Source organism: Castor canadensis, chromosome 5 (assembly GCF_047511655.1).
Source record: "Castor canadensis chromosome 5, mCasCan1.hap1v2, whole genome shotgun sequence".
NCBI classification, from domain to species: Eukaryota; Metazoa; Chordata; class Mammalia; order Rodentia; family Castoridae; genus Castor; species Castor canadensis.
The window spans coordinates 77,549,106-77,565,209 of NC_133390.1; the positions used below are offsets into that span (position 1 = coordinate 77,549,106).

Genomic DNA, 16,104 nt, shown 5'->3' on the forward strand with positions numbered 1-16,104 from the left:
CCACTTCTCTGGCTTTCACTACCACCCAGGTAATGGTAGGTAACACCCTCTCATGGGGAGTGGCTGGGGTGGCTAAGCAAACTGCAAAGACAGGTTTGAAGTGGCTTCCTCATCAGCCCACCAACATTTATCTAGGGACATATTTTTGTATTAAATGGGTGAGAAGGCTTGTTTTAAAGATGAGGAAAGCTAGGCCAAGTGAGGTGGCTCAGACCTTTAACCCCAGCTATTTGACAGAGATCATGATAGTGGCTAGAAGATAGCCCCCTCATAAAGTTAGTGAGACCCTATCTCAACCAACAAGCTGGGGATGGTGGTTCATGCCTGTGATTCCAGCTACATAGGAAGCCCTAGGTAAGAGGATCACCATCTGACACCAGCCTGGGATAAAAAACAGGAGACACTACTTAAAAGATAACTAAAGCATGAAGGGTTCAGGGTGTAGGTCAAGTGGTAGAGCACCTAGTGAAGTCTGAGGTCTTGAATTCAAACCCTAGTATTGCTGTGAGAGAGAGAGAGAGAGAGAGAGAGAGAGAGAGAGAGTTTAAAGCAAGAAAAATTGACTGGTTCTTCACTCTACTTGCTTCGATAAATATAGAGGACCCTGTGCAGGGCCAAATGCTGAGGTAACACAAAGATAAGCAAGATGTAGATTTTGTTATCAGGACTCTCATAGTCTGAGATTTGCATGAGCAATGATAAAATGAGGGTGAAATTAGTGTCACATGAAAGCCTCTGTAAGGGGGTATCAAGGGGTTGGGGCTCCAAGGAAGGAAACCCAACCAAGTTGGGCTGGGGCTGGAGGAAGTTGGCTTGAAGAAGCTTTCAAAAAAAGGCAGCCATGAATTGGCTTTGGTGTAAAGTTGAGAAGGGAATAAAGGGAGAGATAGTGGAGGCAGGTATCAGTGGCCATGTCTGTGTTTTGTGAAGATTGTGGCAACACTGTGGAGAATAGATTGTGGAAAAGGAAGGAATTAAGTTCATAACAACAACAGAAGCTAGTATAGCTAAACTCTATTAAGTACTTAGTACGTCATTCCTTATATTATTTGCTGACCAGCTTTATTTCATAGAGTCCTTAAAACAGCCTGTGAGACAGGAATTATTATTTTACTGTGAATGAGAAGGCAGAGCCAGGACTTCCTTTCAGGTCTAACAAAACAACATGGGTGTCTGGTTATGAGAAATTAAAAAGGCCTGATTCAAATCAGAGACTGGGGGGTACAGAAGAAACGCATTTTTGGAGAATTGAAGAAGCTAAGGTTTGTAAGAGCCACTCCACCTCCTAAGTGTTTGAGTCACATCAACACTAAAACCACCTCTGAGGTTCTACATCTAAAGCCATGACTTCAGTGGAACTAATTCCATTGCAGAAGTCCTGATCACTATCCACATTCTGGCATTCTGTCTGGCAAATAGTCAGTGCTCAAATTCTGTTAGTTGAATGAGAGAATTCTCACCTCTTCACTCAAAGTCATTGGAACCTGGGGCAATTCATTCTGTTTCCCCTCCCCCACGTCGCCACTTCAGTTTGCCTGTCATTATGTTAGCGCATAATTATTATTAACTTATTATATATTAAGTAGAGTAAGTTGTTACCCAGGAAAACTAATTACCTAGGGCAAAGGTTGGGATTTAGCGGTTAATGGGAGTGTTTATACGTGACAGGGTGGGCACCCCTTTTTGATAAACTTAATCTTACCGTTCTTGGCAATCTATATTAAAAGAACAGAAGATATGTTTCAAATTCTTTAAGGCAGGTTCCTTCACCATCCTAAAGGTATCAGACTTCTTGGATAGAGATGGAACGAGCCCAAATAAATGCTCTCGCCCTGGACACCGCCCTTAAGACTAAGCTATGGACTCCTTTCTCCTTGAATGCGCCTGGCAAGCCCGGCCCCCAAAGTGGGGGTGGTGGCGGTGGAGAAAGAACACGTCCACACCGCGTTTGTCAGCCGGACTACAGATTGGCAAGTGATACTGGCGCGCAGACCTCTGTCATTTATTTATTTTTCTTTCCACGGGGTGCGCTGTCCCTTTAAATGCGGACGCTGGTGCTGGCTCCGTAACACTGGAGCCGGCAGCTTGTTGATTTCAGAGCTGGTGAATTTCACATTGTTTCCACTTCACTTTCCTTGCCCCGGGGGAGGCTCGGGTTGGCGCTACGACCGCTGTCGCCGCGGCCAGCGAGGGCTAAGGGGAGGCCAGGGACCCGCAGCATTGGGGCGGGCGCGGGGTCGGCGGAAACGGTGTCGGGGCCACACGCGCACCCTCGCCGCAGTCGGGCTCCAGCCGAAGCCCGGAGCGCGCGGAGCGGGGACCGCCCGCCTAGACGCCAGCCCGCCCACGGGCCGGGCAGAGCCCGGGAACCGGCGAGTGGAGGAGGCCCGGGGGGCGGGGGTGGGTGCAGCCGCCGCGGAGCTGCTGCTCGGCGCGTTTTGCATGAAGATGGCGGCTCCCACCGCCAGCAAGGCAGCCTCCCTGGGCTGTAACAACAAGCCTGCTTTCCCGGAGCTGGATTTCAGGTCCGGAGCTCGGGTGGAGGAATTGAACAAACTCATCCAAGAATTTACGAAGCACGACCAGCGGGAATATGATGATCAGAGAGCGCTGGAGATTCACACCGCCAAGGATTTTATCTTTTCCATGCTGGGTAAGGAGGAAAAAGGGGGAGGAGTGTGTGTGTGTGTGTGTGTGTGTGTGTGTGTAATGGGAAGCGGAGTGGACAACCCATTCTCCCTTCTCGATCGCTTTTTTTCCTAGCTCCGGGTATCCCGGGTGTAACCCCTCTGTTCCGCCGCTTGCCTTCTTTCTCCGCTGCAAGCCGAGCTGGTTTCCCTCCCTTCCTCACTGCACTTTGTGCCGGGTGCCCCTTTTCTCCTGCGATCGCTGGCTCTTTTGTTAATATCTCAACCTTGGGGCTGGCAGGCAGGTGAGGTGGTGGCGGAAAGATGTCTCAGTGTTGGGGGAAGCCCATAGACGCAGCGCCGGCCAGGTGAGAGCCTCCAGCGCCTTCCAATTGAAGGATCTGGGTCCCGGGGCTGGGACCTGCGCTTTCCCTGCGCTGGTTCTTGGGTCCTCCTCGGAGCTTGGGGAACCGAAGCAGGTTGGGGCTCTGGCTCTGCCCGTGCGACAAGTTACTTCTCTTGTCTTGCGGCGCGGCGCTGTCATGCCGAGCCCCCGGTGGCCAAACTTGTTGGGTGTTCCCGAGTAACCCGCCCAAGTTGTCTGGGCACCCGGAGTTCCTGCAACTTTGATTTGCAAATCTACTTCCCTTTGAAGCAATCGGGAGCATTTCCGGTGCTTCTCCAGGCTTGTGGCTGAGCTCGGAATTCCTAATTCCCTGCTCTAAAATGACCAGGCGTAGTGCTCTGACCGCAAGGAGCGCTAGCCCCCTCCTCTTTGTGTGTTGTCCTAGTGCCGGCCAAGAGAGGTGCCCAGAGTTTGCAGCTGGGAGACGCCGGGTTTAAAAAATAAAGCCGCCCACTCCCACCTCCTAGCTCCTCATCTACCGGTCCTGAAAGATTATTGAATACCATGCAAAGGAATATAAATGAGCTAGGTCTGGGTGACCGAACCTAACTATTGGGATTATTGCCACTGAGTTGTTGAATTAGTATCTACTGCTGGAAGCCTCGGATGTAACTTGCGGCTCCACCAGTGGAATCGTGGCTGTCATGCAGTAAGTGGTCCAGCCGTTCACGTCCGGCAGAACTGGGACTCTAGGGTAGCGGTGCTCTAACGCGTGTCTCTGTGTGCACTACAAACACATCCTCAGCCAATTTTCCAGCTAGTGGAAAATTTGATTGGCACGGAGCCTCTTGCCTCCTTCCTGAGATTTGGATTGCAGCCGGCTGTCTGTTGCTGGTTCTCTCTTGGGATACCTTTGTCCCTCGAGGTTTTCTTTCTCCCCCTTAGCCCAGGTGTGTGTGTGTGTGTGTGTGTGTGTGTGAGGGTAATTCTTGTTGAACGTGGTCCACTGGTAGTATTAACCACTTGATAAGTTATATGGAACATGTTAAAATTCAGGGCTAGTTTTTACCTTTGCTACTCGCTTCACAAGTGTATTCTAGATTGTGTATGGGTTTGGAAAGATCTTTATTGAGATATTTGACTGTTCTACTATTTAGATTAAAAAAAAAAAAGAAATCCACAGCCTGATAGGGTGAGCTTTCAGAGGGAAGCTTAAAATGCTTTCAAAGCTTCTACATCTGAAAATGAACCAGTGATTGTCAGGAAGGTAGGGACACACAGAGAGCTCAGGGCATTTATTTAAGTTGCTTAATCACAGCCTTAACCTTTGGCATAAATAACAGAAGTCTGCCATTGTGTTATTACAGCCCTAGCCTTGGTTTTTCACTCTCTTGCCCTAGGTCCTTCACTAGAAAGAAGTAGTGGGTCATGGATTAGAAAATTAGAGATGACAAGGAAGGGAACATGTTTGACCATTAGGAACTTCTATGTTAACCCTACATCTGATACACTGAATTAGCAAAGCCTTTATCTAAATATTAAGGATGATTATTTTAGGGTGCTAATTTATGCCATGTGTTTAATGTCTCAGGTGGCGTTGTGTTGACAGGTAAACTACATTTGCTTCTTTTCCTTGTTTATGCTGTCGACCTTGTAAGAGAAGTCTTTCTTCCCCCTGGGAATTTGATTTTTCCACCTACAGGAGAGAAAATTCAGGAGTGTCATTTAAGCCCTTTGCCCCTCTGGACATTGGAAGGCAGATGGTGAAATGAGCTTGCCTGTGTGTGGTGCTGCATTCATTTTCAAGTTCCTTCTCTTTAATGAAGTGCTGGCTGCTCTAGACAAGTGAAGGTTTGGGGACAGCAAGGGTCCCCCCTTGTGGATTTACTTTTTCTAAAGCAGATTTTTGCTTAGCTTTAGAAACAAAATCTCTTTTTTGTACACTTTGTTTCACTTGCCACAGCCTTGGGTCTTTCATGAATATTCGAATGAGGTTTCTTAATGACCCCCAGCTTGTTAAGGTGTTACTTAGGTGGCATCAGGCCCTCATTTCTGGCAGTTGTTGGAGGGGGTAATTCTCTTGGCTTTGTTCTGCCTCGTCTAAGCTGCACCTGAGGATTGTCAGTGGCTTAAAAACATTATCCTCTCGTACAGGATGAAATGGCCAAGGAATTTGGTACAAGCCTTTTTAATGGAGCTGTGAATAATGCTACCTTTAGTTTCAGGCAGTTGGGGGGATGGTGGTCAGAGAAGTCACTATCTGTGTAAGATTGTTAGTATGTACTGAAGCCTCTCCAGTTTTCATTTTTGTCTAGTTTGGAGGCAGTTTTACAAAGAAGAGCAAAGGGGTGGTAGACAGTTGTCATAAACAGTGGACAAGACACTCACCGTCCTGTCAAAGCAGGATTCTGCAGAGGCTGAGGGGTAGAGGTGAACCCACTGACAAGTCACCTTGGTCCTCAGTGATCCAATCCAATGTTCTCTTGTTTATACAGAGATTCTGATTCCTTTGGAAGCAGGTATTAGCTGAAGTCATCCAGACTTACTCCTTACTTCTTTACACCTGGGTCTTTTAGGGGAATGATTGCTATTTTTATCTAGTTAATGTTTGAGAGCCCAGATTGTGTGAGAGGCTGGTTGTGCATAATAAACACCATTTATCAAAATTCAGGGAAATTGCCAGAGTTCATTAATGTTTTAATAATATTTGGTATTTGCATAATGTCTCTGCTGGCTCTTTTGTTATCTTCGTTCCCTGTCGAGGCTGGATGGAGACTGGTTGTGCTGCCATTGAACATATGTTGAAGAGAGGGTTTGCAGAGGCTGGAGAAGGCAGGAAGGAGACAGTTACCAGACCAAGTATCTTACTAGAGTAGCTATCATTTGCTGACCACCTTGGGCCAAGAACTTTAGATAGCCTTTTGAGTAGGGATTGCTTTCCCATTACACAGGTGAGGATATTGGGATTTAGTGGGGCTAAGAAACAAACAAGGTCAAATGACTCATAAATGGTAGCAATATTACTAAAACTCAGTGCAGCCTGACTCTGAGACATGTTCTCTTTTCCTTGAGACTGTAAGGAATAGATGCATGAAATCCAGAGAACAGGTTTTATTTAAAAAAAATTAGCTTCTTTCAGGATTTTGTTTCTGATTTTGGTTAAGAGTATTAGCATAATACAAGCAGCATCTGAAGTGATTTCTGAAGCAGTCTTTGAGTTCAAGTATTTTATTCCCATAATAAGATCACCTATTTGAATTCTTGATTAAGAAAATCATGATCATTATAATAAAATGTTAAAAGCTGTAGTTTCAGCCCTAGTCTGCCTCTCACTGATTATGTGGACTTAGTTTTTTGATCTATCAAGCATGAATAACAGTAATGCATTGTTTCAGAATGATATCTGAAAGTTAAATTACTTTGCTAACTGAAAAGGAATGTATACATGATTTTATTATTATTTTTTTCTTTTATTCATATGTGCATACAATGTTTGGGTCATTTCTCCCCCCTTCCCCCCCCCCCCCCGCTCCCTCCTTTCCCCCCTTTATTACTTATTTAAAGACAAGTGCTTTATCAGAAAACCTAGTGAACTTCAGATGGATTATTTCTGCAGCTTGACATCAGAATGAACTATGGAGTACAATTAGCAGCAGCCTAGGAGGATATTGGTTCTGGCTACAGAGAGCAGGATTAATCCTCCTACATGCATTGCCATTTGTTAAGCTCATACTTTGTGCTGACCAAGTTGCTAGCTGCTTTGCATAAATCCATTAGTTCATGTAATCTTCTGACAACTTTAAGGATAAGTATAATCCTACCTATTTTGAGGATGAAGTAGGAGCCCTTTTAAAGATGAGACATCAAGTCTCCAAGAGATCAAGTATTTATACAAAGATACAGAAGATGAGTTTAGTCCCACACATGTTTTTGACTCAAAAAGCTCATGTACTTTTCACTATACTAGCAATCAGTTTCTATCTCTCTTGTTTCAGATAACCAAAAGACCCCACTTCCAGGGGAATTCACCACTCAAATAAGGCTGCTTAATTTCTCTTTGCCTATCTGTCTTGACTGGCCCTTAGTCTCGTTCTTTCTTTCTGTTCTTTTTTTTTTGGTGGTTCTGGGGTTTGTACTCAAACTCAAAAGCATGGGACCTCATGCTTTTAGGCTTCTTAGGCAGATACTCTGCCACTTGAGCCACTCCACGAGCTCCTATTCCTCTGTCTTTCATGCACTCAACAAACACTGTTTGCCAAGTAGTATGCAGGATTTGAGGATAAAATTGTGCGCAAAAACTGCCTACTAACACTAAGAAAATAGCTTGCTGGCACTGTGTCCTTCCAGGCTGATAAACAGCACCTAGTCACTTCAAACTTCTAAACTCGTGTCACTTCTAAACTTGTGTGCTCCTTCATAGTGCTCCTAGACCTGCCTTGTTATTAGATATTTTCTCATTACCAAAGCAGGCCATTTTGAAGCCCCGGCTTTCTGGTGTTTGAATGTCACTTTTCTCCTAATGAAATCAGCAACATTTATTGTGAATTTTTGCTTTGTGGGCCTCCAGCTGTTTGGTAAGAGTTGTACTTATTGTATTTGTATAAATCATACAATAATCTCTGAAGTTTGTTTCTACCCAGGAACTGTTATGCATCTAGAACAGGCACCCCTAAACACATATTTTTATGCTAATTTGAATTGGTTTCATTTCTGTCTCCATGGTTCTGGTGATTGCTACCCTTCATCCTTGACAGAGGAACCCCAGAAGTGCTACTAGGCCTGGATCTTGTTATGATTCCTTGTTGTGTCACCCCTGGGTAATGCACAGCTGGTGATTAGACTGATGGTGATTCACAGACAGATTCTCTCTTGTCAAATTGAGAACTTGTCACTGAATGTTAGCCCTTTACATTCTCCTGGGGAGCTTTTGAACAATTCAGAATCTCTGGTCCCACTGCAGATCTATTGACTCAGAATCCCTGGAGATCCCCAAACTTGCAGCTCAGCACTTCAGCTTGCCTGTGTGAGGTCTGCTGCTGTGCACTCTCTGTCCGGTAGAGCTGCTTTCAAGCACAGTGAGTAGGATTCTGGCTGACTTTTGAGACTGGAACCAGGCTGCTAAGCCTAATGAGTAGAATTAATGCCTGTGGCTCCTGGAAGGTGATAGCAGAGTCCTTCTACCTGGGACTTGGGCAGAGAGGCTTAGTGATTGAGATAGGATTGTTTACTTGTCAGAGGTCATGATAGGGTTCTACATAATTGTATCATTTATTCATCACTATAACTCTTTGAGGTTAAGAACCTTGGGGATCCCTAGGATTGGAAATATTTGGGAATTTGCCCAAGTATACCAGCAACTAGATGCCGTAGCTGGAATCTAACCAAGGTCAGGCTGATGCAAAACCCTTGCTTTCAACAAGGAAAATGCCTTCTGCTTAGGAGGGCCAGGAGACCCAGATTCTGGGTCTGACTTCTGTGGTTATTTGTCGTATGACTTTGGGCAAGTCACTTAACAAACTCTGAACCTCAGCTTCTGAATACTTAAGATTATGGAAGCTGCAGTTAATAATGATACTAACTTCATGTGTTTGAATGCATCCAATTCTGAATCTGAAATCTTTTGTTCAGTACACAAGAAGGAAATTTCTGAGTTCTGGTACCAGTTCTCTTTTGTTCTTGTGGTACATGTGTGAGCCTGAGTAAGTCTCCTAACCTTTATTTGACTATTTTCCAATAATTAAAATTAAAAATAAAATGTGAAATTATTTCCATGTTCTCATCACTATTAATAGTTTGACGTGTATTTTCTAGACATCCATCTTTATACACATGCTTATAGCATACGTACTTATATACATACAATTGCATCACAGAGATTATATGGGATAGGTGTTCTTTTTATAAATTTGTCAATTTGCTGTCATCTCTCACACTCTAAAAGTGGAGCTCTAATTTGAAACCTGTGGACCAATGATCCCCTCACTTCTTTCATTCATTTCCTTTTATTCCAGGAGAAGATACCATTCTGCAACTTGAGCACATCCTGTGATTTAATAATTGGGCTTGATGCATCCTTACATTGCTGACTTTGAGGGTTTTACTGCCTTTCACTGCCATCTCCTGTCTCTTTTTGCATGTTCTACATGTCATATGACATACCCATATTTCTCACTTTCTTCCATGGCATAGGCTGTTTTCCTTAATGGAGTTTCCCAACTAGGGTCCAGGGAAGCAATTAATATGGAGTCCTTGAACTTGAATGTGAAAAAAGGGCATCTTTATTTTTTCCTAGCCTCTAACTGAAACAAAGCATTTCTTTCTACCATAAATGTAAATAACAAACTATAATGGTGTTAGTAGTACTTACATTTTTGTTGCCAATAGAAATCACAGATATTGTCATTTCACTTTACAATTGTTGCATATATTTCAAAAAATATTTATTACTGTTTCAAAATGATGGTGGTTATTGCACTTGCTAGGTTTTATTATTTAATGTGTTAATAAAGAATCATTGGATAGTGCTATAATCCCATCTATTCAGGAGGCAGAGATCGAGAAGATCTATGTTTGAGGCCAGTCCAAACAAAAGTTAGTGAGACCCCAATCTCAATCAATAAACTGGCCATGGTGGCATGTTCCTGTCAGCTCAGCTACATCAGAGGCTTAGGTAGGAGGATCACAGTCTAAAGCTAGGCCCTGACATAAAAGCAAGACCCTATCAAAAAAAAACAAAAAAAATGAGGCAAGAAAAGGCTGGAGGTCTTTGCTAGGCAAAGTACCTGCCTAGCAAGCTTGAGCCCCTGAGTTCAAGATCCAGTACCTCCAAAAAACAAATCGTGTTACCCTTCACAAATGTATTTTTAAAGTGCACTGTGCATTTAGTACTGACTTTCTATAGTGTTATTCTCTTCATTTAGGTACATGATTCTTGCAGGGGTACGTAGAATAGACCAGCCTGGCGAGAGGGTCCATGTCACAGAAGCATTACCTGCCCCAGCTCCTACACATAGGCTTCGTCACTGTTGTTTTTTTTTTTTTTTGAACTGTAGTGACGTATCTGATTTTATTTCCATTGTTGATATGTTTTCCTTTTTTTTTTTTTTTTGGAAAAATATATCTTTTATTCATATGTGCATACAATGTTTGGGTCATTTCTCCCCCCTTCACCTGTACCTCCCCCTCCCCCCGCCCTCTCCCTCTCCCCTCCTCCACCCCCTCACTTCCAGGCAGAAACTGTTTTGCCCTTATCTCTAATTTTGTTGAAGAGAATATAAACAATAATAATAAGGACCAAGGGTTTTATCTCAACGGACTTGGTCACTTCGTCTATGCTTTGTTTTCCTCTCCCAGCTCAAAGGCCACTTTACTCATGAAGCCTTCCTATCTCTCTCCAAAGAGAAACAAATTTACTTTTCCTTTATGTTCTCCTAATATCTGACCCACTTTTATGACCCTTAGCACATTCTTTCCCATGTTGTAGATTAAAGAATCCCTTTCTTTAATGTTTGCTGCATGGAGTGGTTTCATGTACACAGTAGGTGCTCAGTAAGTGTAAGGTGACTTGAGTCACTCTTTAGAGCTTTTCTTTGTGAGACTTCTTACTTCAGGCTCTTTAAGAAACGAGCATGTTCTGGCATTCTCTCTTTATGACTTTCTTCTTCTGTTAAGCCATGCTTTATTGTCTTTTCTGGAGTCAAGAAAATCTTGGTCTTATCCCCTTATGTGGCAGAGGAGTATAGGAGATTTTTTTTTTTTTATTTTACATTTCTACTTTCCTTAATATTTATCCTAGGGCTTTGTAAGAAATGTCCAAAGTGACTGCTGGTGCTCGTTCACCAAGAGAAGCAAGTGGGAACTTGTAATTCATGAAAATGTTCCTTTTCTTGTAGACCTCAGTTTTTCTTCCATGGGCATCTTGGGGTGTTCTTGGGTGTCCTCCTGCCCATTCTGGAAACAAGGTGGATGCTAGTCATCCCCAGCAAAGTGTTCTATAGGCCTGTCAGTCATTCTCCAAATGATAGGATGCTTTCTCTGGGATCCCAAGTGTAGCAGTTTCTATTATCATAAACTAAGATTATTTGTCATCAGTAATCATTTATATTTGTGCAGTCAACAAAACATTTTAAAGGTTACAGTCCACATTCAGATCTACTATCTAACCTTAGGATAGGCCTTTGAGAAAGTGGTGTAGGAACTATTAACACCTCCATTTACAGATGAGGTTCTGTGACCAGCTGACTTGATTTAGCTCAAGGTTGCAGAATAAGTTGTAGAATAAGATTCAGTACAACTACAAGTGTCTTCTGAGGCAGCATATTACGAAGAGCTTATAGGGCTTTTCTATCCTCCAGCATCTTTCATGGGTTGCTGTATTTTCAGGCAATGTCAAGGTAGCAGATTTCACTCACCTCTAGGCTTTTCTGCTATTCTTCTGAGCTGAGGGTCAGCAAGGTGAATCTAGCTGAGCAAGGAGTGGGTAATACAAACCCTATGGCCATGCATTCCAGTCTGATTGTTAGGCCTTGCCCAACTGGCTCTTAGGGTCTGTGACAGTGTTTACAATGAGCCTGGGTAAGTACTTGCCAGCTGAGTGATCTCTTTAAAGACAGTTCATAATTATGCCATTCTGTGAGGCCCTGTCTCCAGGAAACAGCTATCTGTTTTTCATCCACTTAAGTGCCTTTTCATGAATTCCCTCTGCACAAGATAAAGAGATAACTAAAGACAGTGCTGCTGTGAATAAAGTGGGCATGGGGAACTGTTATTCAATTTGTTTCTTTATTTTAAAATATTTTTTCCTCAACGCAAGAAGACTTGATTACTATTTGTGAGTTGGGTCAAGCCAATAGTAGGAGTTGGTATACTGTACATCTTGTTTCTTCTAAGTAGGGTTTGAATGTCTACAATGTACACACAACAGTGGTAAGCATTCATTCATTAATTTATTCACCATATGTTGGCATGCCAACCGTGTGCTAGTGTAATTATTGTGGTACAATTACCATGTAAGTGCCCAGAGTAGGGAAGAAAAAAGCAAGATCCTTATCTCCAAAACTTCTGTTCTCTGGAGGATTTAACATGATGAAGCATGAAAATAAACAGGGGATGTATGCTATAAAGAGAGCCAGAAGAACAGAATATTACTGTGAGGGTTACTGGGTAGGATGGAGTGAAAGTGGTAAAGTGGCTTCCTTGAAGCAGAGACATTAGAAAAGGAAGGAGAAGGTGCCAACCATCAGAAGACTGGCTGGAAGTGTATTTCAGATAGAAAGAACAGCACTAGGCTCTGGTGTTGGGGTAAACTCAAAAGTGGCTTTCAAGGCTGCTTAAATTGTAACAAGTCTGACTTGTTCTCTGTAAGGAGGAATGACCCAAGTTCAGATTAGATCTAGGCTGAGGAATGTCACCACTACTTTCCTATAGATGGAGGTTCTCCAGGCAAGACCACCTGGGGTTTACTCTTGTCATTGTCATTTAAGGGTAGTAGTGGAGAAGAGGAGGATATAGAAAGGTTGGGTTACAGGTCCTTAAAAGGCCTTTTGTAGCCTGTCATTCTCTGATTTCACTTTTGATCACCTGAGGCTAGAAACAGTCTGTCCTACCTTGATGACTTATGGATCAAATTGCAGTATTCATGGGAGGACAGTAAACCTTTGTTTAATCTAGTCCTCCATAGTTTCATATGCATAGTATCATTTTACTTCTCACAGCAATCCTCTGAAATAGGTATTATTGTTTTAATACGGGAAGAAATGGCTATCATGCCAAGTCTAGCAACTCGCTTAAGGTTACCAGTGGTTGAGGTGGGATCAAACTTAAGTCCTTTGAAGTGCACCCTGGTTCTTTGTATTATACTAATTCTTAAACCCTTTCTGACCTTATGGTGGGGAGTGGAAGGAGGAAGATTTCTGGACCAGAGGGAGGCATTTTGCTCTGGAGGCCTAACCGAGCCAATAGCCTGCAGGTCTCCACATGCCTGTGCCTGTATCTGTATTCAACTTGTAAGCATTTTTCTAGGCTGCTTCAAGATCACTGTTTTAGCAGCTGCAGCTGGTCTTAATAGCAGCTGCTTGTGCGGATTGTGTTGTGATTAATAAAGGAAACTCAACAGTTTGTTCTGTCAACTGTGTCCTTGGTGTGTGCACAGCCTGCTTGCATGAAAGCTATGTTTTAGATTTGGAAAAATAGAATTCTATTGGTGTATGGTGACCAAGAGCCTCATATCCGGGTTGTGAGAAGAGGTGGTCTATCTAGATGAGAGCTGGTGTGCCAAACACTCCCCAGGGGCTGGATGGATGGTAAGGGCAAGGAGTGTGGTGGGTGGCTCAGTGAATGCCATCCAGTGTCATTAGTGCGGGGTTCAGCAGTGAACAGAGACCACAGGGCTTTTGAATTTTATGAGAAATTTCCAGCTTTGTAAATATTGAGAATGAAATCACATTTTAAAGGAACGCCATGGAGTTTGGAATTGTAGGTCAAATACAACACTGTGACTGTCAGTTTATAACTTCTGATCTGAATACTTTAGGGAAGTCCTGTGTTTCCCACTTCGGAAACTGAAGCTCAAGTGATAATAGTTCATCCAAAAGCATTTAGGGGCAGAATCATGGTTAGACCTCAGGTTACTTGTATTCTTTCTCTCTCTTTGTGTTTGTGCTCATCTGTGCTAGCATGCTAGTTTCCAAATACATTTTCTTTTTGAAAAGAAAAACTAGCTATGCAACATTGTAACCAATGGTAACCACACTAAAATGTTTACTATATTCCAGGCACAGTTCTAGGTATTTCTTACTTTACTTTTATTAATTAAATCATCCTAACATTAACACTGTGAAGAAGATATTATCCTTATTGTAGTAAAAAAAAACTGAAACCTAGAGAAGTTAAGCAGCTTGCTAAAGTCACAGAGCTATTAATAGAGTGGGGATTTGAACCTAAGAAGTGTAGGTTCAGGCGGAAAATAGCACATAATTCTGCACCGATTTGTCAACCTCATTAAAAAAAATCAAATTTTAAAACTGAAACTTTTCCCCATGCAAAATGGAAATTATTGACGGAATCCTACAATTTTAATATTCCTAAGAAACTTGAAAAATTGGTGGCCTGATTTCTTTCCTCCTCCATTTTACAGACATGGAAACCAAAGGCCAGAAAGGAGAGGGAACTCAGTCATCCCGAGCCTGAATTTTACTTTTGGATGGAGTGGAGGTTAAGTAAATGTTGGGCAATATCTGCTGCTGAGCAAGGTGTTTGCACCTGAGCCAGTTGACTCCATAGCTTTTCCTCTGCAGGGAGGACTCTGCCTGGCTTTGAAGAGGTAGGGAAGTCATTATCAGAGGGCTATGCTTCAAGGTAGCACACATTTTCCCTGGTACAAAGCCACCTTGTAGTTTGAAGTTCTCTTAATTGTTGTTAGAGAAAGGATGCTAAAAAGATAACCTCATGGGCAGAGTGTATTTTTGGTTCGTCATGTTTGCTTTGATCTTTTGATTGTTCCTTGCTTCTTCCTGTCTGGTTTCTTTTCTCTGAAGTGTGTCCTTTTCGTACACCTGTGCTGTTTTTACAGCTTTGAACATCATGATGGATATTTTGATCTGGGAACAATCCATATCTGAAATAAGGAAGGCTGGCAGGCTTCCCCACTATGGTTGGAGAAGTTGAAGCTTCCTGGGCTGGTCTACCTCCCTGGGACTGAAGGACAGCTAACATTACCTTCACTCCCTATTGCTGGTCTTGGAGCTCAGAGCCTTGAAGAATTTCTAGCTGAAAACCAATTGAAAGAATTATGGAGTTAATCCAGTGATGATCTTTCTGAGATCAGGTCACCCAACCCCATTGTTTCACTGATGTGGAAACTTAACCCCCATCATAGACAGAGACTTGCTAAAGGTCAGCCAGCACTGATGATAACAATGAAATTGAGAAAGTCTTTCCCACTGTTTGCCATGCATTTTTGTAGGTGTTTTATAATCAGTAACCAATTTAATCTTCTCAACAATCCTGTCTCTGTTACCATATCTACTATACAGATAAAGGAAACCAAAGACCCTAAATCATTTGTTTAGGTAAGCAGTAGAGACTGGACTCATACCTAGGCAGTCTGGATCATTCCTTCCTTCCTTGCCCTTTCCTGAAACTGACTGTCCCAAGCTTTGTGCAGTTGATGATGTCCAACATGGGGCTGACCTGAGGGGAAGAATGGAAGTGAGGGGTAATGGGCAGAGTGGAGAAAAGTGGCTTTCCTGTCCTGGAAGCCAGTTGCTGATATGTTTGTGGCTCCTGGGGCATAGTCTTTTCATTCTGTCATTTGGCCTTCCTTGGCAGTCCTTGGGATCAACATTCTTTTGATGCTTGTGGTTTTTGTTTATTGAATAGTTCTCAGTGTTAAATCTCATCCTATCTACAGATTTCTCCTTTTGAAAGTAAGAAGATGGGTTCCACCTAATTGATTGGTATAACTGGACCCTGGATGCTGAGTAAATTAGGGCAGTTTTATGAAGAGCCTGGCTTTTACCTTTTCCTCCCACCCCAGTAGGTTTCACTAGTATTCATTAGTTGAAAAGTAACTAATTATTTGTTGAAGGACATAACCCTGTCTAGTTGTCCTGTGCTGAATATACAGATGTTTATACATGGACTTGCCTGAAAGCCCGGAAACACATTGGCATCTGTGGCAAAACCAGTCCTTGGGATGAAATAGCTTCTTGAGATCTTGTCGCTCCTGACACAGAGGGTTGGAATTGCAATCTGCCGAGAAGCCTCATTCCAATCCATTGGCTCATCGTTTTTCAACAATAAAGTCATAATTAAAAGGAAGTATCCTTGAGAAGTGAACCAATCTGGACAAGGTAGAAATGCATAGAAAAACTTTGTTTTTATTTGTTTGTTAGCTTTTATTTTTAGACTGAATCTTGCTATGTAGCCCTAGCCAGCTGGCCTGGAACTAGAAGTTATAATCCTCCTGCCTCTGGAATGGTGCGTTGAGACTGCAGGTGTGTGTCATCATGACCAACTGAGACAGACTTAGAATGTTTGTATATTTGCCATGAGATAGTCATGGTGTGAGGTACTGCATTACACTGTGTGGTGAGGTAAGAATACCACCGCTCTGACTAGTAACCTTGCCCA

At 42.9% G+C, this 16,104-nt stretch overlaps 1 protein-coding gene across 1 annotated transcript in view; it reads left to right on the forward strand.

The window, feature by feature from the left end:
* Positions 1-1,957: 1,957 nt before the first annotated feature.
* Mb21d2 (Mab-21 domain containing 2) overlaps positions 1,958-16,104 on the forward strand; it is a 106,525-nt gene continuing 92,378 nt past the window's right edge. Inside the window, exon 1 of the mRNA XM_074073514.1 lies at positions 1,958-2,653. Coding sequence (XP_073929615.1) covers positions 2,443-2,653 — 211 coding nt within the window. The 5' untranslated portion in view covers positions 1,958-2,442. The remainder of the gene's footprint in view (positions 2,654-16,104) is intronic.